This window comes from Rhinatrema bivittatum, chromosome 6 (assembly GCF_901001135.1).
Source record: "Rhinatrema bivittatum chromosome 6, aRhiBiv1.1, whole genome shotgun sequence".
NCBI classification, from domain to species: domain Eukaryota; kingdom Metazoa; phylum Chordata; class Amphibia; order Gymnophiona; family Rhinatrematidae; genus Rhinatrema; species Rhinatrema bivittatum.
In genome coordinates, this window is record NC_042620.1 from 264,901,618 (window position 1) to 264,926,775 (window position 25,158).

General features: G+C 46.4%; 1 protein-coding gene across 2 annotated transcripts in view; it reads left to right on the forward strand.

The window, feature by feature from the left end:
• Positions 1–25,158, forward strand: part of TUFM (Tu translation elongation factor, mitochondrial) — a 68,112-nt gene that overhangs the window by 38,690 nt on the left and 4,264 nt on the right. For both annotated transcript variants that reach the window (XM_029607110.1, XM_029607112.1), the window contains exons 5-9: positions 6,259–6,363; positions 11,551–11,715; positions 11,966–12,098; positions 15,557–15,661; positions 15,917–16,068. In XM_029607110.1, the coding sequence (XP_029462970.1) occupies positions 6,259–6,363; positions 11,551–11,715; positions 11,966–12,098; positions 15,557–15,661; positions 15,917–16,068 (660 nt within the window). The remainder of the gene's footprint in view (positions 1–6,258; positions 6,364–11,550; positions 11,716–11,965; positions 12,099–15,556; positions 15,662–15,916; positions 16,069–25,158) is intronic.

A 25,158-nucleotide genomic window follows, 5' to 3' on the forward strand; every position in this document is an offset into this window, starting at 1 on the left:
CCATAATTTTGTAGACTTCTATCATATCCCTCCTCAATCGTCTATTCTCCAGACTGAATAGCCCATAACTTTTTAGGGCAGCCGTTCCATGCCCCTTATCATTTTGGTCACCCTTCTCTGCACTTTCTTTAGTGCAGCTATATCCTTTTTGAGAAGCGGTGACCAGACCTGCACACAGTATTCAAGGTGCAGTCTCACCATGGAGCTATACAGAGGCGTTATGCTAGCCTCCGTTTTATTTGCCAATCTCTTACTAATAATTCCTAACATTCTGTTTGCTGTTTTGATCGCCACAGCACACTGAGCCGACAATATCAATGTATTGTCCACTATGACGCCTAGATCTCTTTCCTGGGTGGTAACTCCTAAGACAGACCCTAACATTGTGTAACTACAGCAAGGGTTGTTTTTCCTTATATGCATCACTTTGCACTTGTCCACGTAAAATTTCATCTGCCATTTGCAAAGCCAAATCTTCCAGTCTTGCAAGGTCCTCTTGCAATTTATCGCAATCCTCTTGAAATTTAACTATGCTGCATAATTTAGTGTCATCCGCAATTTTTATTTATTTATTTATATTTTGTTGCATCAATGAAACATGAACATTGTATATAATACAGCATCAAATCTCATTTTGTACATGTAACAATGCATTAATTTATAACCAAGAACACACATCTCATCTCTTAGACCCCCCCCCCACCCCTCCTCCCCTACAATAGGTTGGTAGCATCGTAACATCACAATCTCCTAAAGAGACAATGGAGAGACTTACAGAAAGCAATGAAAAGCCATGGTTTTAGTTGAAACAGTTCAATGAGTATAACAAAGAAAGCACGACAGGTAATAATGACATTACTATAAAAGTTCCAGGCTTAGTATTAAGATGAGGAAAGATAAGAAAAGATAATATAATCACTGTAGCATGACTCCCTCCGACTCTGCTTCCCTTTACACATCACTCTTGGATAGCCAATCACCTAGGGGTTGCCATGTCTGCAGTCTCCTTGTACTAGAAGCTGTTGAAAGAGCAATTCCCCTATGGATCTTCCAAAGTTTATTCAATCTAACCCATAAACTATCTATTGAGGGCAGATCTACAGATCTCCACTGCAAAGCAAGCTCACATCGATCGGCCATTATGATCAAATGGGCCAATTTACATTTATCCAGTGTCATATCGATAGGTAGGTTTAAAAGAGCCTGTTCAGGGATTAAAGTAATCACTTCCTTCAGAATTTGTTATATAATTTGGGTTACAGAATCCCAAAATAACAATTCCTTGGGGCAGGACCACCACATATGATAGAAAGTGCCTATCTGTCCACAGCCTTTCCAACATCGAGGGTCATTTGTGGAAGCGATTTTGTGTAGACGGTCTGTAGGGTAGTACCACTGGAAAAGTACTTTATAGTAATTCTCTGCCAAATTAACATAGGGAGATCCTCTCTTTGTGGCTATAAATATGGAATCCCAGGTAGTGGCCTGCCTATATCTGCCTCCCAGGCTTTCATAAATGCCGGTTTTATATGGGGATATTTATTGACAAAGTTATACATCTGTGATATCGCCTTCTTAAAGACATATGCATGATCTCTTCGGAAAAGACTTCGGTCCCTTATGACCAAATGGAACCTCAATGATGTCTGGAGACAATGGAACCCACGTACCAAAAATTATACTTTTTTTTTCCACCCCCCACCAACCATACTCACGCATGGATTATTTCCTTGTAGACAAGATATTATTGGGAAGCGTACAACAGATATACATAGATCCCATAACATGGTCCGATCATACGCTTATTGGACTAGAACTAGGTAACCACGATAGTGGTGGGGGGGGGGCTTTTACCCATGGAAATTAAACAATTTTCTTATAATTGATACCAAATTTCATGAGACGATACATAAGGAAATAGAAGCATTCCTCCACCTCAATACAGGGGACCCCCTGGTCATCTGGGAATGTTTGAAAACAGTAGTGAGGGGACACCTTATATCCTGAGGAACTCATGACAAAAAAACAGAAATTGTGGGCAAAACAAAAGCTGCTATTACTGGCATTAGTAGCATGGGATCTGTTTAATGTTTGGATACTTGCCAGGTACTTGTAACCTGGATTGGCCACTGTTAGAAACAAGATGCTGGGCTTGATGGTCCCTTGGTCAGACCCAGTTATGGCAACTTCTTATGTTCTTAGTGTTGCTCCCGCTGCATTCTGTGATGCTGCTATACTGTGTGTTGCTTTTACACATTATTATAGTCCGTTGTTTCACAGGCTGGAGTTTTTCCTCTTATCTTTCCAATTAGCAATAGAAATTCTTTGATCCATGCTTGGCTGAGCTCTTTCAGCAGTTGGTTATTGCCTTCAGGAAACGGAGAGATGTCTTTGCAGGCATATGTGGGAGACCATCCTTCTTGCTTAAGAATACACTGACCTTGAGTTAGTCATGTAGCTCATTAGCATGTTGGAGGAGGTATTTTTTTGCAGGTGGTTATTAAATCTCCATGTTCTATGCCAAATGTCCTTGTAGCTCCTGGACATAATCACTATTTGAAATAATACGTTCTTCCATTATATAACAATAATTCAAAAAATGTTTTTTTAAACATAACAGAGACTCTGGACTCAGCTCTGCCAACAATAGTCACATAGAAAAACTTTAAGACTAATATCGTAGAACGAAACTCACTTACCAGGTACAGCGCAATTCCATGTACATCTGAGATCCTTGCCATACTATATATTCCTTAATGAGGGTCTCACACAACAGAAAATTGTCGACTGCCTCAAAGCAGCCCAGGGTGGGATGGTGGACTGGTTTGCCCTACTTTGAGGAAAGGAAATTAACAGGTAAGAAGTAATTTCACCTTCCTATTCATCCGGGCAAGCCAGTCCACATCAGTGGGATGTACCAAAGCTACTCCCCAGAAGGGCGGGAGGCTGCTGAGGCCCAGGCAGCTCTGCCTTAGCAAAGGATGAATCCTCCTGTGCAGACAGATCAAACAGACAGTATTAGGCAAACATATGCAAGGAAGACCACGCCGGAGAAAGCAAATGCAATTGCTCCCGGGTTGAATGTGCTCTTATCTATTTTGGAAGAGATTTCCTGGCCTCCACATATGCTGCTGTGGAGGCCAGGAAATTACCCAATTACCCAAACACTAAAGGTCACCACCTCCATTAAGGAGGTGGTGACCTTTAGTGTTTGGGTAATTGCCAGGTTCTTGTGGCCTGGTTTTGGCCTCTGTTGGAAACAGGATGCTGGGCTTGATGGACCCTTGGTCTTGACCCAGCATGGCAATTTCTTATGTTCTTAGGGAAAGTCCCTTCCGAGCTCACCCCCATGGGAATTGGCAGGAGAGGCAGCGGGGAAGACTGCTCATCTCCCAAGGGAGGAATTGTGGTCACACTTCCCCCTCTGAGACAAATCTAGGGCTCCTGAAGCCCATGCAGGGACAAATTACCCTGCAGAGACATTCCCTTGAGTCTACACGCATTTTTGGCAAATGCTTGGCGACTTCATTGGGCTAATCACCCTCATATGACAGGCAGAGCAAACATGTAGCTTTTTCCTACACTGCTTTCCTGACGCCCATCTCTCCCCTGCACGCACCTCAGCAGTACCTACTACACTTCCAAAATGGCATCTACCGCATGGTTTTCCTGTTGTGGCACTCTGGCTGGCTTAAAAATAGCAGCACCTCTGCCCCGGCACTCAACACGGCCTAACGAGGTCCTCTATACCTGCCTCTGCTCTATGTGCGATCGCTGCAGCAAGCTCTGCTGCTGTGGGGTTTTTTTTCTTTTGAACTTTATTCGCTGTGCTGAAAACTGGTAAAGTACAACAGCAGAGAAATACTGAGGCAGGGATCAGGAAGAGGAGAGGAGGACAAAACAGGAGAGGCAGAAAGATCAACAAGGCTGAGTCCAAGGTTCCCTTACCCTCCCTCATCTCTCTACAGGAACTCTCCCTCTGCAGGAGGCGGGCTAGGGCACCAGCCTTCACCTAACTCCTGTCCTGACATATCAGATACTCAACTGAGGGAGGGAGCAAATGCTATCGCCACAGGTCAGGATAGCATGTTCAATCCTGGCAGGCCAAAGTCCACAAGTAAGGATGCATGTCCACCACCTCTTGGAGACAGAGAAATACTGGCTGGCTGATGTCTGTGGTGAACTATATGAGATGGACGTTAGTAAGTCGTCCTTCTCTGTCTACACCTGCTGGTCAGGGTGCACAACCCACTGGTATGGACTAGCTTGCCCGGATGAAGAGGAACTGAGTTTAAAAAAGATTTGGGGACATTTCTGGAGGACAGGTCCATTAACAGTCATTAGTCAGATAGACCTGAGTATCTCCACCTCTTACTTCTGGGAGTTGGCAACATGAAGTGAATCAGCCAGGTTCTTCCAGGTGATTTGGATTGATCACTATTGGAGACAGGATCCTGGGCTTGATGGACTATTGTTCTGACCCAGTATGGCAACTCTTATATACTTTTAACAAATCACTAGGTAATATGACTACTGAAATGCTGACAGGGTAAAACCTGGGTAAGACAAAATGGATCTCTGATATTAGACTGCTTGCCATGATTTTGTGGCATCGTTTTTTTTTCCATCTGGCGGTTTTTCTCCTGCTCTTTTGGGCTTCCAGCTCAGATAGAACTAGGGCTAGAATCCTGTTGCCATGAACCTTCATTTGCAGCTAACTGGGGATTTTTCCCCTGTTTTAGATCCCCATCTACCTGAAGAGCAGAAAACCCAGTCTGGGAATTGAACTGAGGATTTTCCACATGGCAGTGCACAATACTACCATACGCTTATTGGGCTGGCTCTCTGCCTGTGTTGTTAAATTAGTGATGCAGAACAGCTTGTGAAAATGTTGGCTGTGCATATGGAGCAGATTTTACTGGACTTTATTGATTCTGATAAATGTGAATTTACATCAGGGAGGTCCATGCATAATCTGAGGAGGCTGTTCAGTGTCTTGCAATATGAACAGCAGTTTTTCAATGACAAATGTATAGAATCATTGGGTGCTAAGAGAGTTCTTGACTCCCTTGAATGGCCCTTCCCATTTCAGGCATTTGGCAGCTTTAACTTTGGACCAGCCATTAAAAACTGGCTAAGACTGTTCATAATAGTCTTTTTCTTTGCAAGACTTCAAGTCATGCCACAGAGTTTTGATTGGATTGAGGTTAGTAGTCTAACTGGGCCCTTCTAGGACATTTACTTTATTGTTCCTTAGCCACTCCAGTGTAGCTTTGGCTGGATGCTTCAGACCATCATCATGTTGAAAGGTGACCTTCTGCCCCAGGTTCAGCTCTCTTGCAGAGGGCAGCAGGTTTTACTCAAGTACTTTTTATACTTTTCTCCATTCATTGTCCCTTCTATTCTGATGAGGGCTCTAGTCCTGGTCAATGAGAAATAGCCCCATAACATGATACTTTCAGCACTATGCCTCACAATAGGAACGATGTTCTCTAGATGATATGCTGTGTTGGGTTTGTGCCAAGTGTAATGTGCATTCAAGCCAAAAAGTTCTATTTTAGTTTTGATCAGATTACAAAATTTTTGCTAGAGTATCCCCTGAGTGTTCCTTTGCATATTTCAAATGGGATTCAAGGGGGGCTTTCTTGAGTAATGGCTTCTTCTTGCTGTTGGTCTGATAAACTTCCTGAAAAACAGTACCCATTGCTACTGACTGTTGGATAGTGAGAGGAAGTTGCCACCTTTTCATTATTGTCTTTGATAAGACAGCGAGTAACTGTCACATTATTTAATAAATCATTTTGAAAAGCCAGCCTTCCTTCCTACATTTGTAATTCTCCTGACTCTGCTCAACAACTTTTCCTCTGTGCTGCTTGCCTCTGGGGGAATGTCTCCAAATGGGTTAGCTTTGCACATTCCATGATGGGAATGCATCTTGCTCCTAAACCAGGGCATGTTAGATATAATCTCAGTCTCAGATATACTACTAATGCTCTTCTTACAACTTGCATTATGTCAGAGAGCCTTCTGGATTTCAGAGGATGTAATATGATAGGCTGCATGTTAAGGGAAGTTTTTTTTTATCGAGCTTCCATAAGCAAGAATCAATGTCCCTCCATGTGCTTAATTGTGCTTTGGCATCAATATTATACAAAATAAAGTAAATGAATGTGACTGGTCTGTATGTATGTCAGAGGAAGAAACATGCTGATACTGTGTGTGAGGTTGAGCAGAGATTTACAGCCCTGTCTCCTGCAGAATATGATCACAGGAACAGCTCAGATGGATGGGTGTATCCTGGTTGTTGCAGCTACAGATGGACAGATGCCGCAGACCAGAGAGCACTTACTTTTGGCAAAGCAGGTAATTTTGGCCAGTGTGTAAATTGAGGACACTCTGGTAATTCAAGTTATTTACACTGTGTTTGTTTGATTTCAGGACTAGAATACTGTGAGTGTGCATAACACATATAACATAGGTTCCTTATCTGCTATTATTTACTAATGGTCCATCCAGTCTGTCCAGTTGAGTTTTATCCAGTTTGGATAGATACACACACAAAATCTCTTATGCAAGCCAACACCAACTTCCCCTTCCCCCCATGTCTTTTTACCTGTCCTTGCAACCTTTTCCCCACTCCCGTATGTCACATTTGTCTCAAAATGTCTAAAATATGCCACAGTGATGGCTTTCAACTTCTCTGCTAGTAGGTACTTTTAATCTTTGCTGTCTTCATCTTTGCTTCTTAGAAAACCAATACTTAAACCAACACCCAGTTCCCTTTGTCTTTAGAGCCAAGATTTACAATAACTCCCACATCCACCAAGGTTAGTGATGCCATGGTAAAGAAAAGATTTGGCCTCCCCTTGCTCAATGACGTTTGGGTTTTAACCATGGGCCGTTTCCTGCAGGCCACACCAGCCTTCTTGGAAACCCAATGTTGTTGCACCCATGCCCTTTAGGGTTCATTGTGTACAGATTTACCTGTTGTTTTTCTTGGAGGCTTGTTGTAATCATACCTCTTCTGTTTGAAGTTGTAACCGCCACTCTATGCAGGCTACTCCAGTGCCTTTGTGGAAGCATAAGGCAGTCATACAATTGCTGCTATGGACTGAATTGTTGCTGTATTTAGGTTACTCCAGTGCTTCATTACCATCCTCTTGTCTCCAGGGATCCTCTGTGTTTGTTTTAAGTTGAAGAAAATGTTATTGAACTGCAATATTTACAACAGAGGAGTAAAAAAAGCAACTATTCAAATACATTGTAGCACAACTACTGTGGTTTTCATATAAATTACACTTTCATTACCTAGTCATCTCCAGTTTTTGGAGGAGGAGATGTTCATTGCTTTTATTTTGACTTTTTCCTAATTATTTTTAGGTACATGAGGTGATTTCCTTTTAATGTACAATATATAGATGTAACAGTTTAAATATATAATTTCCTAGCGTGTAGCAGATGGACTCAAGACCAATGGGTATAGTGTACTCCTGATAGCAGTTGGAGACGGAGTCAGATTTCAATCTGACGTCAGCACTACATATACCCCTGCAGGAAGCTCTGCTCTTCAGTATTTCTCCGTCTCCATAGCAGTTTGGGACTCTACACATGCTCGCTCAGCATTAGGAAATCCAAGCCAAAGAAGAAAGAAAATTCAAAACCTTACCTCTACAAGACGAGCCCCGCTCTCCTGCGGTGATACCTAAGGGTCCCTCCCCCAGTCGAGAATTCCTGAGGTGATTTCCGTGATCCCTCAGAGGTAAGCTTCTGGGGGCTAAGTCCCGGTGTGGACTTAGCCCCCAGGAGGGAGCGGCTGAGAGGCAGCGGATGCAAGACCGAGCGTGGCGGTGAAGGTATTTCCCTCTCCCCCCGCAGCCGGAGACCGCCCGGCACAAGACCAGGAAGCGCCAAGACAAGATAAGGTAGAAAACTTTCTTAAGTCTCCGAGGCTCGGATAAGCCACACAGATTGCCCGTCAGAGTCTGTCCCATCAGGTTGAGCAGCCCCTTCCAGGCTAGACCCCGATCCGGCTCGAGGGTCCTCCCACGTGGAGACCCTCGGGGGGGGGGGGGGGGGTCGCCATCTTAGTCCCGTGGTCACCATTTCCCCCCCTTGATCGCCGTACTGTCCACCTAACTGAGCTGTGCGCATAACATAGTTGTGTGCACAAGTTTGGCTGCGCACACATCCCCGTAAGTGCACAGACCAGCCTGCACGCATACCCTCAGCGCACCCGGAGCGCATATCTAAGCCTCCCAGCGCACGCATATAAACACACAGACCAGGTTTGAACGCCCCTACGCGCACAAACCATGGCACCACTGGCCAAGAAAGCGAAAGCACAAGCCCTCTGCCCAGCCTGCCGTATAAGAGCTGCGCAGCATGAAGAGGCTACTGCCCGGTGCCTACAGTGCGAGACGGCTCTGGGAGAACCAGGGCAAGGTCCACCCCAGCCAGTACAGGAATCCGGATCCACTGTTAGTACCCCGGACTTCTCTATCCCCAGCTCAGCCTCCAGACGGGACCCTCGGGGAGCGCCGCTGGGTTCAGTATAGACCCAGGAACCTTTTCCTGGGTGGAATTCTTTAAAGGTCTGCAAACCTTCATCCAGGTGCAATCGGCGCCACCGATGCCACAGCCTCCACTAAAGGACTCAAACCTCCCAGGCCCTTCTCGGCCTCCCAGAGACATGCCTCCTCCGGACAAAAGCCTAACCTTAGGGGATATGGACACCTCGGAGGAAGACCAAGACTCCCTGGAGGAAGGGGAAATCCCTCCAGGAACGGAACCATACCGAACCTACATGCTTGTAGTAACAGGTGAGAGAGAGAAAAAGGGAAAAAAAAAAAATGGATAAAGTGCGTAGCTTGCTGGGCAGACTAGATGGGCCGTTTGGTCTTCTTCTGCCGTCATTTCTATGTTTCTATGAACCATGATGCGTTTCTTCTCCAAAGACGAACTACCAGACCTCGTGTCCAGGAGCCTGAGGGAGCTGGCCATCCCAGACACAAATGCCTCAGCGGAACCAAAGACGAACCCTCTTCTGGTCGGGCTCCGTCAGGCCTCACTCCATTTTCCATTACTGCAAGCCGTACAACAGCTGATCGACCTGGAATGGAATGCCTCGGAGGCCAGTTTCAAAGGAGGACGGGCCCTAGAAGCCCTATATCCACTGGAACCCTCAGCCAAAAATCTCCTGGTGTTTCCCAAAGTGGACGCCATGGTCTGTGCAGTCACAAAGTGCACCATCATTCCAGTCGAAGGAGGAACGGCACTCAAGGATGCCCAGGACAGATGTCAGGAGTCCATCCTTAAACAGTCATTTGAGGCAGCAGCTTGTCACAGGCCAGGAACACAACCACACCTGTCGAAACATTAGAACCAGCAATATCCTTCCTCACGGATGCGACCTCTGACCTGGTGCGCACTTCAGCCAGGGGCGACTCATCCATTGTGGCAGCCAGAAGGCAACTCTGGCTCCGAAGCTGGTCAGCCGACACGACTTCTAAGACGAAACTCACGAGAATGCCGTTTAAAGGAACCCTCCTGTTCGGAAGCAAACTGGAGAAGTTAGCTGACAAATGGGGCGAATCCCCAGTTCCTCGGTTACTGGAGGGACAAGATCAAGGCTCCAATTGTCTCGACAAGATCGGCTTTAGCTTTTAATAATTTCTCAAAAAACATATATATAATATATATTTCTGTTTTGTGTACCACAGTTTATTGTTCTTACTGTGGTTCCTTGTGATTGCTCCAGTAGACCTATCAGACCCTCTCTGAGCTCCTTCCTTAGTATTCTAGGATGCATTACATCCAGCCCCAGGGCTTTGTCCACCTTCAGTTTTGCTAGCTCTACTGCTAGTTCTACATTCTCTTCCATAAATGTTGTTGATCTACCTCTCTTTGATATTTATTTTAGAGAGATGTTCTGCTTTTCAGGCACTTCAGAGTAAATTACATTCAGGTACTGTAGGTATTTTCCTGTCCCCCAGAGGGCTCTGTACCCTTGCTAACAACAATCTGTGATCCTTCAAACTCTTCTTCTGTGAATACCAAATGGAAGTATTTATTTAGCATTCCTCCTTTTTCCTTGTCTCTGTCCACACATTGCTCCTCATCATCTTTCAGCCTTATAAGTCCACCTCTGACCTTCTTCCTTTTACTGATATATCTGAAAAAACGCCTTGTCATTTCTCTTTATTTAACTATCTTTTCTTCCATGCATGCTTTTGCCATCCTGATTTCTTTCCTTGTCTCTTTCAGCTTTACCAGATATTCTACTGTTTGAGAGTCTTTGTATTTTTTAAATACTAATCTTTTTACTCTTACTTTTTCAGCTACCTCTATGGAAAATTATGCTGGTTATTTTTTCTTCTTGTTTTTATCAACTTTACTGACACAAAAATTTGGTGCTATTACTATTACTCCTTTTAGTTTAGTCTGTGATTCTTTCATTTCATTTACCACAGGGGTAGTCAACTCCAATCCTCAAAAGCCACAAACAAGTTTGGGTTTCAGAGTATCCATAATGAATATGCATGAGAGAAATTTGCATGCAGTGCCTCAATTATATGCAAATATACCTCATGCGTATTCATTGTGGATATCCTGAAATCCAGTCTTGTTTGTGGTTCTTGAGGACTGGAGTTGGCTATCTCCAACTTACCACTTTCCACTTGCCAGAGCCTCCTTAAGGTAATTGCTCATTTTAGCAAAGTCAGAATTTTTGAAGTCCAGTACTTTAAGATTTGTGTGATTCCTCTGCACTGTGGTAATTTTTAGCAAACATACAGGCTGATACAGTACAGTGCGCTCCAGCGTAGCGGAGCGCACTGTTAACCCGTGTTTGGACATGCGTTTTCGACGCGCTAGCTTTACCCCTTATTCAGTAAGGGGTAATTGTGCGTCGAAAACGCGCGGCCAACCCCCCGAAACTAATAGCACCCGCAACATGTAAATGCATGTTATGGCCCTATTAGTTATTCCCACGCGATTCAGTAAGTAAAATGTGCAGCCAAGCCGCACATTTTACTTTCAGAAATTAGCGCCTACCCAAAGGTAGGTGTTAATTTCTGTCGGCACCAGGAAAGTGTACAGAAAAGCAGTAAAAACTGCTTTTCTGTACACCCTCCGACTTAATATCATGGCGATATTAAGTCGGAGGTCCCAAAAGTAAAAAAAAAATAAAAAGATTTTAAATCAGCCCGTTGGTTGAAAACCGGATGCTCAATTTTGCCGGCGTCCGGTTTCCGAACCTGTGGCTATCAGTGGGTTTGAGAACCGACACCGGCAAAATTGAGTGTCGGCTGTCAAACTCGCTGACAGCCGCTGCTCCTGTCAAAAAAGAGGCACTAGGGACGCGCTAGTGTCCCTAGCACCTTTTTTACCACGGGCCCTCATTTGAATACTAAATCGCGTGCACAAGAGAGTGGCCTGTGCACTTGCCTGCTCTCCCGCAACTTTTACTGTTTCGGCCTGATAATAGGATTTTCTCTTTCTTGCATTACCTCGTGCTGTCCTTGGCTGATCTGTTCCCTTTTGCTTCTGTAGATAGGTGTGGAACATGTTGTTGTTTTTGTGAACAAGGCTGATGCAGTTGAAGATAAAGAAATGCTGGATCTGGTGGAGCTAGAGATCCGAGAACTCCTAACAGAGTTTGGTTATGATGGAGAAAACACACCTGTTATCATTGGTTCAGCACTCTGTGCTCTGGAAGTAAGTGACCAAGAAGGAAAGAGTTCTCATGCCGGGTTTCACAACTGTTAGAATTTGGTTATCATGGGCATTGCACTCTGGGGGAGAGAGATGCTATTATGGATCTCACTGCTGGCAGATTTTGGTTTGGATTTAAATAAATAAAATTAGTGTGGGAGGAAAAGGGTTCCTAACGTGGATCTTATTGAAGGAAGCAGCATAATCACTGTTTTTTTCTTCAGTGTTAACACAGCTCACCCTTTCTTTCTAGAACCGGAATCCAGAACTGGGGGTTAGCAGCATCATGAAGCTTCTGGACTCTGTGGATAATTATATTCCATTACCTACCCGGGAACTAGACAAGCCTTTCCTCTTCCCCATAGAAGCCATTTACTCTATTCCAGGTAACAGGCCCATCCCGAAGTCATACGTGCTGTCATTGCTGCTTTTTAGATGTAGCAATGTGCAGGGTCTGTGGTAGTGACTAGAGATCTCTAGTGATGATATCACAGGATATATTATAGTAATGGGGGGCACCTGATGATAGCAGTGCCTGGGACTGCAGTTGGTAATAGCGTAGAATATGTGGCAGTGATAGAGGCATCTCATGACCACAGTGTAGGGTATTTGACAGTGACCATCATCCCTGGTGGTAGCATCACAGGAAATGCAGTAGTGGTGGTAGCAGAGTGAGCTGGAGCCCTCAAGAGACAACCTTCCCAACCCAATTCTGGGCCCTTATGGATGTGAAATAATAAGGAAACATTAAATTGATTCATGCCAGTTTTATTATAGAAGCTTACCACATTCATTAATCAACCTGTATGACTAGTCAAATAACCCTAACAGAAATTTTTAAACCCCATCCAGAAATTATATCACCTGAATTTCAGCTGCTTCAGAAGTCATTACCAATTTAGTTCTTTAGTAGAGTTGTCTCTTTGTTGTCAGCCCTCTCTGCAGCATCTTCTGCTCTTAGCCATTCCTGTTGCCTCTTGCTGTCTTCCTGGTTTGAACTCATAGTCTATGTGGTCATAATGAGCAGAGCTTAGCCTGGCATTATGAGTATCTGGCTCATTAGTGACTGGCATTTGGTAATCAGCATCTCTCATTGGTTAGGAAATTCATAGACACCTGTTTGAATGACATCTGATGCTAGTCTTTTCAGATATCTTATTGGGAATGAGTTTCTGTCACCCTTACTAGGTTCTGCTGATCAGAGAGCTGCCCTGCTATGTCAGCAGCTCATTGTCAATTGGCTAGAGTTAATTTCAAGTGTGATTGGATGGCAAGGACATGTTGCTTACGGAGTCAGTTCAGTATCTAACCTTATTTGGTCATCATGGTCTATTTGTAAAAAGTACTTTCCATTGTTTAGCAGTGTTCTGTGATAGGCTGAGCCCTTGGAACTGCCTGGTGTAGGTCCAGCTTGCGAGCACCTCATGCTGGTAACGCACATTCTGCTCTGATATTTTGGCATAAATATTTTGTCTGAATTCATATCTATCCTACTCATTTATTTCCCTCTCCCACTGAAGGGGTACACCACCAGACTCTTCCACTCTAACTGTAGTTTGTAAATTCTGTACAAGATTCAAAGACAGGAGATGCCTATTTGCTGCTAGAAGCAAAAGAAAAAAAATCCTTACTTTTGTATTCTTAAATTCTATATGGAAAGTGGCTAAAATATCTGACAGACTACTACTGACAATTAACATTTCCCTCATTGCTAATTGTCTCCCAATTAGAAATATACATAGATTTCAGTTCCCTATAGAACCAGCCAGTGACATAGGGAATACAATTATGGAAAGTGTAATTGCATTGATAAAAGTAAAAAGATATTTTGTTTTCATAAGCAATAGCTTATAACATCAACATAATATTTTATTTATTTAAAATTATTTATATACCGTTTTTACAATAAAGAATTGATCAAAGTGGTGTACAATAAAAAAAAAAAAAACAAGCAAATATAAAGGAGGGAAATTACAAACATAAAATTATAAATTACTAAGTTAAAAATTAAAGATTAAGTAGAAATCAAAGAGGAAAGAATATAAAACAGAGGTAAGCCTGGTAATATCTGAGCAGTAAATGATGGAAAAGTTAAGTATGTTCTCTCAGCGAGGTGGAAAATGCCTTTGAGACACTAGGTATGTTTTTAGCAACTTTTTGAATTCCTTAGAGTTTGAGATTTGACGGAGCATAGTTGGTAAAGAGTTCCATAAAAGTGGACCTGCAACAGAGAAAGCTCTTTTCCTAGTAATATCTAATCTTGCCAAACAGATGGATGGAATATCTAGTACATTTTTGTTTAGTGATCTTAAATGTCTAGATAGTTTATAAACCTGAAGAATGGAACAAAGCCAGAATGAAGATGGATTATGTAAAAGCAAACGAATAATAGATAGTATCTTGTAACGGATTATGTATTTAATGGGTAACCAATGCAGAGAAAATAAAATTGGTGTAATAATGACTTTTTGAAGGTGAACCAAGCAAGATATAAGCAGCTGAATTTTGTATTAATAATAAAAGTCGGATCGCAGAGTCTGGGAGAACTAGGTAGAGCACATTACAATAGTCGATACCAGAGAAAATTAGGGATTGGAAAATGCATGAATGCATGCAAAAATTGCTGGGATTTTTGGAAATCTTCAGATTGTCATCCTGTTGGGAATTACTAAACAAGGTCTCTAATCTGTGTAATTTGCCATTAACTAAAGAGCGAATTTTCAAAGGAGTTTTGCGTAAAAGTAGATATATTGTAGCAATTTTCTCAAAGGCCTTTTACATGTGTAAAACCTTTTGAGAATTACCTCCATAATGCATAGCTAAATATTACCTATTACAGATTCTGAATAATGACCTGTCACATAATGCATTCATGCTACCCCTAACATCCACTCAGGGTTAACCTTGTGGCCACTTGGAGGGTCCTGCCAAGCCATACCCAGCCCTGCACTGACAACCTCCCTCCTACCAATTGGATTCCTGCTTGCCTCTGGGCAAGTTCCCTACCCGCAAGCAATCCCCTAGCAGTTTCTAGGGACACTAGGACCCCACACAACCCAAGATTCACACAGTTTCTAGAAATACACCCACAAACTTAATACACACAATACTAGGATTGTTAATCAGTCCAAAGCAGCAGAGCTAACAAACTAATAAGTTTATTAACAAAAAGTAAGAACCGTGAACAAAAAAAAAAAAAGATTTAATCTGCAAATAGGAACAGGTAAAACAACAAGGGTTAAATAGTAAAAGTTAACTAAATACTTCCATGCTTGTTTAGTGCTTGAAGAGGTCAGGAAAAAGGCTGTCCACATGAACTGAATAACACAGATATCTACTCCCTCTGTACTCCCAGCTGGAGACTAGGATATAGCACTGTCAGGGCTAGTTCTCTGACTGAAGGGCCAATCAGGTCACACAGTGCTAACAATCACATTCTCACCAATGGTATTCTGACTAATAATAGCTTTCTGGCCAATGGAACTGCAGGATGTAAATCTTACAATTTCCTCAGAGATACTGGGATAGGTATGCTGTTCAGGCCCCCTGAGTTAGCCAGCATCCGAAGCCCATGTTTGAACTACAGTGCAGAGATCAAATACTACCTACAGGCCACCACACAGGAGATGAGCATTCTGGGAAATGAGCTTTCTGGGAAAAAGTGTCATAGGGCAGAACAACAAACTGTAAAGCATGAAAAACCCCTGTTTCACCAAATATCCATTCAGCAGTAAAGGGTAAGTGGCAGTGGCTCCTGCTGGTACTATTGCAGGACATATAATAATGGTGGAGGCACTTGATGGCAGGGCAAGGTGGTACTCTGTGATGTTTTTTCTTTTTGCAGGTCGAGGAACTGTAGTCACTGGGACGTTAGAGAGAGGCATAATCAAGAAAGGTGATGACTGTGAATTTATTGGCCATAATAAAAACCTTCGCTCCATAGTGACAGGTGAGATCTTTTTAACAATGCTCGGGTGTATTTTAGGAGTGTTTAAGCATTTCTTAGTATGTACTGGGCTGTCTTATGTATCATGGGGGAGTGCTCAAGTGTTCCTCAGGACTTAATTGAGTTCTTAGATTTGTCTGAATGCCATCAGATGTCTCATTGGTGGGTGAATGCTTTTGGATGTCTTGTCCGATGTGTCTGAGTGTTCTGAGGTATCTCAGAGCTCTAGTATATTATTTGCATCTTTGTTGGTCATAGGTATAGAGATGTTTCACCAGAGCTTGGAGCGAGCAGAAGCTGGTGATAATCTTGGAGCACTGGTGCGAGGCTTGAAGCGGGAGGATGTGCGCAGAGGGATGGTGATGAGTAAGCCAGGCTCCATCAAACCTCATCAGAAGATTGAGGCTCAGGTATGTGCTAGGGCTGCCATGGAATGGAATATAACCTTGTTTCCTTGTACGTATCCAGATCAGTCCAGACTCCTGGGTTTTGCCTCCCCTCCAGCAGATGGAGACAGAAAACGTTTTGCAGGCACCGCCTCTTAACCATCTCAATATTTCTCTGTCTCCAGCAGATGGAGGTGGGGCAAAACCTGTTGTTCTGTACCTAATTGAAAAAAAAAAAAGATGATTTATTCTTTTTCGCTCAAGGTGCCTCCCAGGAGGTTGGCAGGTCCTGGTGGGACCATCCCTCCTGGTGGCAGGCTAGAACGAGCAGAGGCTGAGGACAGCCAGTAGTCTGGCTCCCTCCCTCTTTAGCACCATTGACTGGGACACCGCTGCCATTCCTCTTCAGGGAAGAACACATTTTTATTAAAGTTTATTCAAGTTACAAAAAAAAAAAGGAAACCAGACTGAGGTGCTTGTTCGCTGGGGATCACATCAGCACTTCTGGCCCTTCCCTCTCCGGGAGGCTTACGGGAGTAAAGGAGTTTTCTGTGGCCGTCTTCCTCCAGCCGCGCAGGTGTCCAGCTCCGAAAGCAAGGTTCCCCGAGTGACAATCATGCCGCGCTTCAGCCGCTGCGCAGCATGTGGTGAGCTGGGCAGGTGGCTTTCTCGTACTGGGATATGCTCCCGTTGCCTCCCTGGTGGGGAGGGCTCCTTGCAGGGATTGGAAATAGCCACCTTGTGGCAGTGTGGTCCTCATCAGCTGCGAGCTGCTTCAGGCAGTGCGACTGACCCGTTCCTGTTGAGCCATTTTGGAGACTGTTTCTGCTTGGGAGGATCCTGCAGCTGGGGGAGGGGATCTCACCCCTACGCTGTCCCCAGCAGATTTGAGCCCCTGGGAGGGGCATGGAGGGGCAGCAGGATTAGGAGCTGGATCCCTGGCGGGGAGGGGGGGGGGGGGGAAATGGGCAGGATTTTCTATCTTTTCTTTCCAGATTTCACCTTACTCATGCACCAGGCCTACTTGGCCCGGGGGGTCAAAAGGTCTTATCCTTTTAAAAGCAGACCTTCTGTGGGCCCACCAAGTAAGAAATTTAAAGATCCGGATCCTGTGGAAGCCAATAGGATCCGGACGATCAAGGCGCTGAGTGGACGTGGTACGGCGGACGTCGTATCTTCAGAGGAGTCAGTCCAGGGAGTGGCCGTTAATGACCCTCCTGAGGCCCCTATTCCTGCAGGCTCCCAAGACCCTCAGGATGAGGATTCAGAGAAGCCCTAGTCCTTGGAAGGTGATGACCCCCAAGGTGTGCGCCTTTTTCAGAGGAAAGAACTGGGTCCCCTCATCCCTCATGCACTTGCAGAGTTGGGAATTATGGTTCCACAGGAGGAGCAAGACCAAGAACCCGTGGACCTGGTCATGGTGGGTCTTTTCACAGAATGGTGAAGCAGTTGGTGGTCAGGAAGTGGGATACTCCGGATACTGGCCTGAAAGTCAGTAGAACTATGGACAAGCTCTATCCCCTTCTGGAGGAGACTTTGGAACTCCTCAGAGTACTGAAGGTGGACAATTTGGTATCCACGGTTACGAAGAGGACCACCATTCCAGTGGCTGGCACAGCGGCCCTGAAGGATTTACAGAACCAAAAGCTGGAAGTATATCTCAAGACCATCTTTGAGGTGTCCACTCTTGGCATTAAGGCGGTGGTATACAGTAGCTTTATGTTCCACGCAAGCTTGAGTAACAGAGTGCCAAGGACTTGTCGCCCCAAGAAGCGGAATAAGTGAGGCATTGGGAAGCAGCAGTCATCTATGGGGCAGATGCTCTATATGACCTAATTCGTACTTCTTCAAGAACTATGGTGTCAGCGGTCTCCGCTAGAAGGCTCTTGTGGCTACTAAGAGATTTTGGCAGAATAGGGGCTGTTTGGGGCCTCGAAGAAGGGCTTGGGCAGAGCACAGTCTTGGGGGCAGTCCTTTTGGGGTGGGCAGAAGCCATCCCAAGACAACCCTGGTCAAGGAACTTAGGGGGGGTCCAAGTCCTCACAGTGAGGCAAAGCCGGTCCACTCTTCTGTTCTGGCTATCAGGGGTCATTTGGCTTACGAGGAGTGGACCAGAATTACAACAGACCAGTGTGTCCTAAATGTGATAAGAGATGGCTACATGTTAAAATTTGCTTGACAATACAAGAAGCCTATGTTGTTTCCCCTTGTGCTCCACTTGCCAAGTAGGTGACAGTTTGGGGGACAGTGGACCGCTTGCAATGTCTAGGGCTATAATTGCTGGTTCCTCGAGAAGAATAGAGAACAGGAAGATATTCCATTTATTTCGTGGTACCAAAAATTGAAAGAACGTTTCAGCCGATTTTAAATTTAAAAAAGGTAATGTGGCCTTCAAGATTCTCCAATTTCGTATGAGGCTCTGTGGTCAGTCGTAGTGGTAGTACATGGGAGAGAGTTCCTGGCATCCCTAGATTTGACAGAGGATATCTGTATATACCAATCAGGCCAGAGCACCAGTGGTTCCTGAGGTTCATGATCCTGGGAGAACACTTCCAGTTTTGAGCTCTTCCTTTTGGGTTGGCAATAGCACTGCTTACATTCCCCAAAGTAATGGTGATGCTATCAACAGTGCTCAGGAGGGGAAGGCATGCTGGTGCATCCATATCTCAACAAATGGCTCGTCCGTGTAAAGTCAGCAGATCTCTGTCGATAGTCAGTGCAGCAGATTCTGGTCCAGTTAAGATCTCTGGGCTGGGTAGTGAATCTGGCAAAGAGACATCTCACACCGTCTTAAACCCTTGAATACCTGGGGGCTGTTCCTGTAGTTCCTGCGGTGGCTGCGCCTGCGGCGGCTGCTGCAGTAGCAGCTCCTGCGGATCCGGTTCCTGGACCATCACGACCTTATCGCGAGTGGGACTTCCCACCGATGGATAGTCCGGATCAGTCAGACCAGGAGGTCTCACAGGACGAGTCCGAACTCCCGGACGAGGGGGACCTCCCTCCAGGGACTGAGCCATATAGAACCATGAGGCGGTTCTTCCCTAAGGAGGATCTCTCCGACCTGGTGTCTCAGTGTCTGGCAGAATTGGATATTACAGGTCCCAGCGCTTCGGTACCCTCTGCGCAGAACCCCCTGCTGGAAGGTCTTCGTCCTACGGCCCGCCATTTTCCATTCTTACAGGCGGCGCAACAACTGATCTATTTAGAATGGGCGGCACCAGCGGCTGCCTTCAAAGGGGGTCGGGCTCTGAAGAGCATGTACCCATTAGCACCGGCTATCCAGGACCTGCTGGCGTGCCCTCAGGTGGACGCCTTGATTAGCGCTGTGGTCAAGCGCACTACCATTCCGGTTGAAGGGGGGACGGCCCTCAGGGAGCCGCATGACCGGCAACTGGACGCCATTCTGTGTCAGGCCTTTGAGGTGGCAGCTTTATCTTTACGGATCGCCACCTGCTGCACGGTGGTGACGCGTGCCTGTTTGTCACAGGTTAGAAACAACGCTCCGGCGGCAGACATGGAATCCGCTCTTTCGTTCCTTACAGATGCGGCATCTGACCTGGTCCGGACAACAGCTAAAGGGATTTCATCCTCCGTAGCCGCCAGGAGGCAGCTCTGGATCCGAAGATGGTCGGCTGATGCGCCTTCTAAGACACGCCTCATCAGATTGCCCTTCAAGGGCTCTTTTCTATTTGGCAGCGACCTTGATAAACTGGCCAGTGCATGGGGTGCCTCTCCAGTGCCCAGATTGCCGGAAGATCGGTTCAGAAGGGGCCAGCACGCCTTTCCAAGGCCCTCTAGGGGCAGGAGTTCCCAGCGTTTCGTTCCTTACAGGGGTCGCTACCAGGCACCACGTCCCCCGGCCAGGAATCAGTCCTTTCGGACCAAGCAGCGCAAGAGGGGAGCAGGCCCGGGCTCGGGTCCCGGCCACGCCTCCCAATGAGAATCCGCCGATTCATCTGGGGGACGGAGCCATAGGGGGCAGGTTGACCCTCTTCTACCCCAGATGGGTCGAGATTACATCGGACCAGTGGGTTCTCGCCGTTATCCGGGAGGGATATTATCTGGAATTTCATCATCTCCCTCCGGACAAGTTTGTGGAATCTTCATGTCCCATACACAAGAAGGCAGCATTGGAAGCTACCCTGGCGAGGCTCCTGTCCTTGAAAGCCATCATCCAAGTACCTGCCTGGGAAGTGAATTCTGGACATTATTCCATTTATTTCATGGTACCCAAGAAAGGGGGTACCTTTCGGCCTGTCCTGGACCTCAAGTCGGTCAATCAATACTTACGGGTCCCGAGGTTTCGCATGGAAACTCTACGCTCCATCAAGGCCGCAGTACAGCCAGGAGAATTCCTCACGGCATTAGACCTGTCAGAGGCATACCTGCATATCCCGATCCATCCGGATCATCAGCACTACCTACGCTTCAAGGTTCTAGGCCGCCACTTCCAGTTTCGGGCTCTGCCCTTCGGGTTGGCAACGTCGCCACGGACATTCACCAAGGTGGTAGTAGTGGTAGCGGCGGCACTCAGGCGGGAAGGAATTCTGGTCCATCCCTACCTAGACGACTGGCTGATCAGGGCGAAGTCACGAGAGGAAAGCCTTCGGACCACCGACAGAGTGATAGCCCTTCTGGAAAGCCTGGGCTGGGTAATCAACCTCAGCAAGAGCTGCCTACAGCCTTCCCAGTCACTGGAATACCTGGGAGTACAGTTCCACACCCGGGCAGACACAGTCAGTCTCACAACCAAGAGAAAGTTGAAACTTCAGCAGTATATCCAGTATTTGATGGGAGCCAGTCGGCCCACAGCCTGGGATTATCTGCAGGTTCTTGGTCTCATGGCATCCACCCTGGAAGTGGTACCTTGGGCGAGGGCCCATATGAGACCTCTACAATACGCCCTGCTCTCTCGCTGGAGCCCCCGTCTACGGAACTACTCCACGCACCTACCTCTACCAGCCAGAGTGCGGACCCAGTTACGGTGGTGGTTGCAGTCCAACCACATGAGCCGGGGGTCGAAGATGTCCTCTCCCATGTGGATCTTGCTCACCACAGATGCCAGCCTGAGCGGCTGGGGAGCACACTGCGAAGAACTCACCGCACAAGGGCGGTGGAACAGAGAAGAGTCAGCGTGGAACATCAACCGTCTAGAGGCCCGGGCAGTCCAATTGGCATGCCTTCGATTTGCTCACAGACTGAAGAACAGAGCAGTCAGAGTGATGTCCGACAACGCCACCACGGTGGCATACATCAACCGTCAGGGCGGAACCAGAAGCCGACAGGTATCTCGGGAGATCGCCCCTCTGATGACTTGGGCAGAGGTGAATCTTCAGGACATCTCCGCCGTCCACATTGCCGGGAAGGACAATATCACGGCAGACTTCCTCAGCAGAGAAAGCCTAAATCCGGGAGAGTGGCAGCTCTCACCCACGGCCTTCCAGATGATTGTGGATCATTGGGGGATTCCGGACATGGATTTACTGGCGGACAAGTCCAACGCTCAAGTACCCAGATACTTCAGCCGCAAGCGCGACCCGTGCTCACACGGAATCAATGCCCTGGTTCAGCCATGGCCTCCAGGGACCCTACTGTACGCCTTTCCTCCGTGGCCTCTGCTAGGCGCTGTCATCCGCAAGATTCAGAGACACCGGGGCCTAGTTCTTCTAGTGGCGCCAGACTGGCCAAGAAGACCCTGGTACGCGGACATGAGAAGACTACTGGCAGGGGAGCCCCTTCCCCTGCCTCCTCTCCGGGACCTTCTACATCAAGGTCCCATTCTTCACGAGGATCCGGCTCAATTCTCTCTTACGGTATGGCCCTTGAGAGGGCTAGATTAAAGAAGAGGGGTTACTCGGAGCCCATGATTGATACCCTCCTCTGAGCTCGCAGTTTTCCACATCCCTCACATACATCCGGATCTGGAGAGTATTTGAAGCATGGTGCGACACTCACAGCACCAATCCACATGCAACCACAATCCCTATTGTGTTGGATTTCCTGCAGGATGGACTTCAGAAGGGTCTCTCCCTCAGCTCCATCAAGGTTCAGGTGGCTGCGCTGTCTTGCTATGGTCCCAGGAGGGATGGCAAGACCATCGCCAAGCACCCGGATGTTTCTCGCTTCCTGCAGGGAGTCAAGCATATTCGTCCGCCACTGAAGTGGCCTGTGCCTTTGTGGAACCTCAACCTTGTTTTGGATTTCCTCGCGGGATCCACCTTCAGACCCCTTCGGGGCCTGTCTCTTCGTTCTCTAACCTTGAAGATGGTGTTCTTGCTGGCTGTATGTTCAGCCCGCCGCATCTCAGAGCTACAAGCATTGTCCTGCCGTGATCCCTTTCTCAGAATCACTCCGGAGGCTATCCATCTTCGTATGGTTCCCTCCTTTCTACCTAAAGTGGTTTCACAGTTTCATCTTAATCAAACCATATCCTTGCCTACCACGGCGGGTCTGAAGAAATCTGAAGAAGGGCGTTTATTACGCCATCTCGACATTGGCAGATTGCTGCCCAGATATTTGGAACTTACACAAGACCTACGAAAGACGGACCATCTGTTCGTCCTGTACAGCGGGAAGAAGCTAGGTGAAGCGGCCTCGCGGCCCACCATCGCCCACTGGATTAAAGAAGTTGTCAGAGCAGCGTACGTAGAGGCTGGGAAGTCTCCGCCTCTACAAGTCAAGGCTCATTCTACCAGAGCACAAGCAGCATCTTGGGCAGAATCCAGGATGCTATCGCCTGCGGAAATCTGTAAAGCGGCAACGTGGTCCTCCCTCCATACCTTCTCCAGGTTCTATCATCTGGATGTCCAGGCCAGGGAGGACTCGGCATTTGCGAGGGCGGTACTACATGGGCCTCAGGCAGCCTCCCGCCCAGGCTGGGAGTAAAGCTTTTGTACATCCCATTTGTTCTGAGTCCATCTGGCTACACGCCAGGAAATGTTGGGATTACTACCTGATAATCCCCTTTTCCTTAGTGTAGACAGATGGACTCAGCATCCCGCCCAGCTGCCTGCGTACATGGGTATCACCGATTCAAGGTAAGCCATGTCATCTGTTTCCATAAGAGCGTACACTCTACCAGGTGTCCACGCCTTCCGGTTGGGAATGCTGGCGGTCTCCAGCTACTATCAATCGGTCAGGGGAATCCTGTTTCACTTTTTAACTGAGTGTCAGTACACACATCTATAACAGCTTTTGCAAGGAAGATTACTGAATAGCTACGCTTCCTGTGGGGATATATACACCCCCGTGCTGATGTCAGATCAGTCTCCAACTGCTAGCACGCGGATACTATCCCCATTTGTTCTGAGTCCATCTGTCTACACTAAGGAAAAGGGGATTATCAGGTAGTAATCCCAACATTGTACATGGCCATTTCATCAAACTGGACCTCTCAGCTTAGATCTTGGTTCCGTTTATCTGAAAGCCCTTCCCTGCACCTCTCAGAAGTCAAAAATTTCTTTACTACAAACTTCCCATTTTCCACTAAGCTACATACCTTTTTACTCCTTCCCCCCCCCCCCCCCCCCCGATTTCCCCCCAACTGTAATTGTCCCCTCAAAACATGTTGCCATGAATGGGCATCTTGAACACATTTCATATGCAGGGCCCTGCTCCCCAAATGTGCATACCTCGAAACAACTTGTTTCAAAAATAGATCAACAGCAATAAATCTCCCCGAGTAGGGATATACCAGTTAAAGAGACTACTGCAGCATAATTAAGCCTCCTAATAAAATGGGGAAAAAAAATCATCACTGCTTCCAGCCATGCTAATGTGTAGCCTTGAAATATCCATTAATCAGCAGGAAGACTCACCGATTAATATTTTAACATTCTGAAGAGAGAGACTGAGAGGGAGTGATATCTACTCGTTTGGTTATTACCTGTATCCTGGGGTAAGAACTGTTACTTGCCCGGACGGAGATTCCAGCGCGTCCCTCGACGTGGAGGGCGGGACCCAGGAAGTGGTGCTTTAAAGTCGGGCCCTTTCTGTAACCGCGCTGAGACTGAGAGGGAGTGATATCTACTCGTTTGGTTATTACCTGTATCCTGGGGTAAGAACTGTTACTTGCCCGGACGGAGATTCCAGCGCGTCCCTCGACGTGGAGGGCGGGACCCAGGAAGTGACCCTATAACATCTGGCCACCTGCGGCGCGCAGTCGACGCCGGCGCGCTGCCAAAGCCGCGCGCGCACAAGGCGCGCGCGTTAGTAAGGCTTTGCCTGGCTTTGCCTGGATTCGGATGGATGCAGGAGTGATTTGATTATTCTATATGATGCAACCCTCGGTCTCCTAATTTGGGGAAGCTAAAAGACGTCGCCGAACAACCTGGTCAAGATAAGTAATTTTCGTAAAATTTTCGAATTAAGTATTTCCTGTGTTCTAAAGTAATATGCCGCACTCAGCCCGGAAAAGAAGGGCTAGAGAAAGGCCGTTTACTGATAACTTGGCCAGTCCTGTGATGGGCCCAATGGACGCCCACATAAGAAAGGTTTCAGCAATACCGGGAGATGATTCACTTGAAGGTTTGCAGGGAGGCACGGCAAATCTTCGTGAACTTGAGATCTCGCTATCCCCGGATGTTAGAATACCTCCTAAAAATCCTGCTGTTATAAGAACATATCTTGATCCGGACAGACAGCATCCACAACCTGTGTTTCAGCCAGGCGAGGTGGGTGAAGGACTGGGGACATCTCTGAATCAAGTAGCAGCACATGCTAGTGGATCTAGCATGTTAGAAGGGGATGTATCTGAGGGTTCCTTATCTAGTCGGGATCCAAAATTGAGAGCTGGGAATATAGAAACAATATCTCTACAGAGACCTGAAAGTTTCTCCTTAGAAACTATCTGGGAAACTCTGGAAATAATGAATAAAAACTTGACTCTTCAATTAAACCCACTCATTAGTAAAATTGAGAATATGGAATCTAATATTAATGAAATACAATCTGAAGATAAAAAAAGAGATCAGTTAATGGGAGAAAATATGACTGAATTGAAAAAATTAAAAAATTTAAATGAATCAATAATAAAAGAGAATCAATATCTCTCTAGAAAAATGGAAGGGTTGGAGAATCAACAAAGAAACAGAAACTTAAGGTTGATAAATTTTC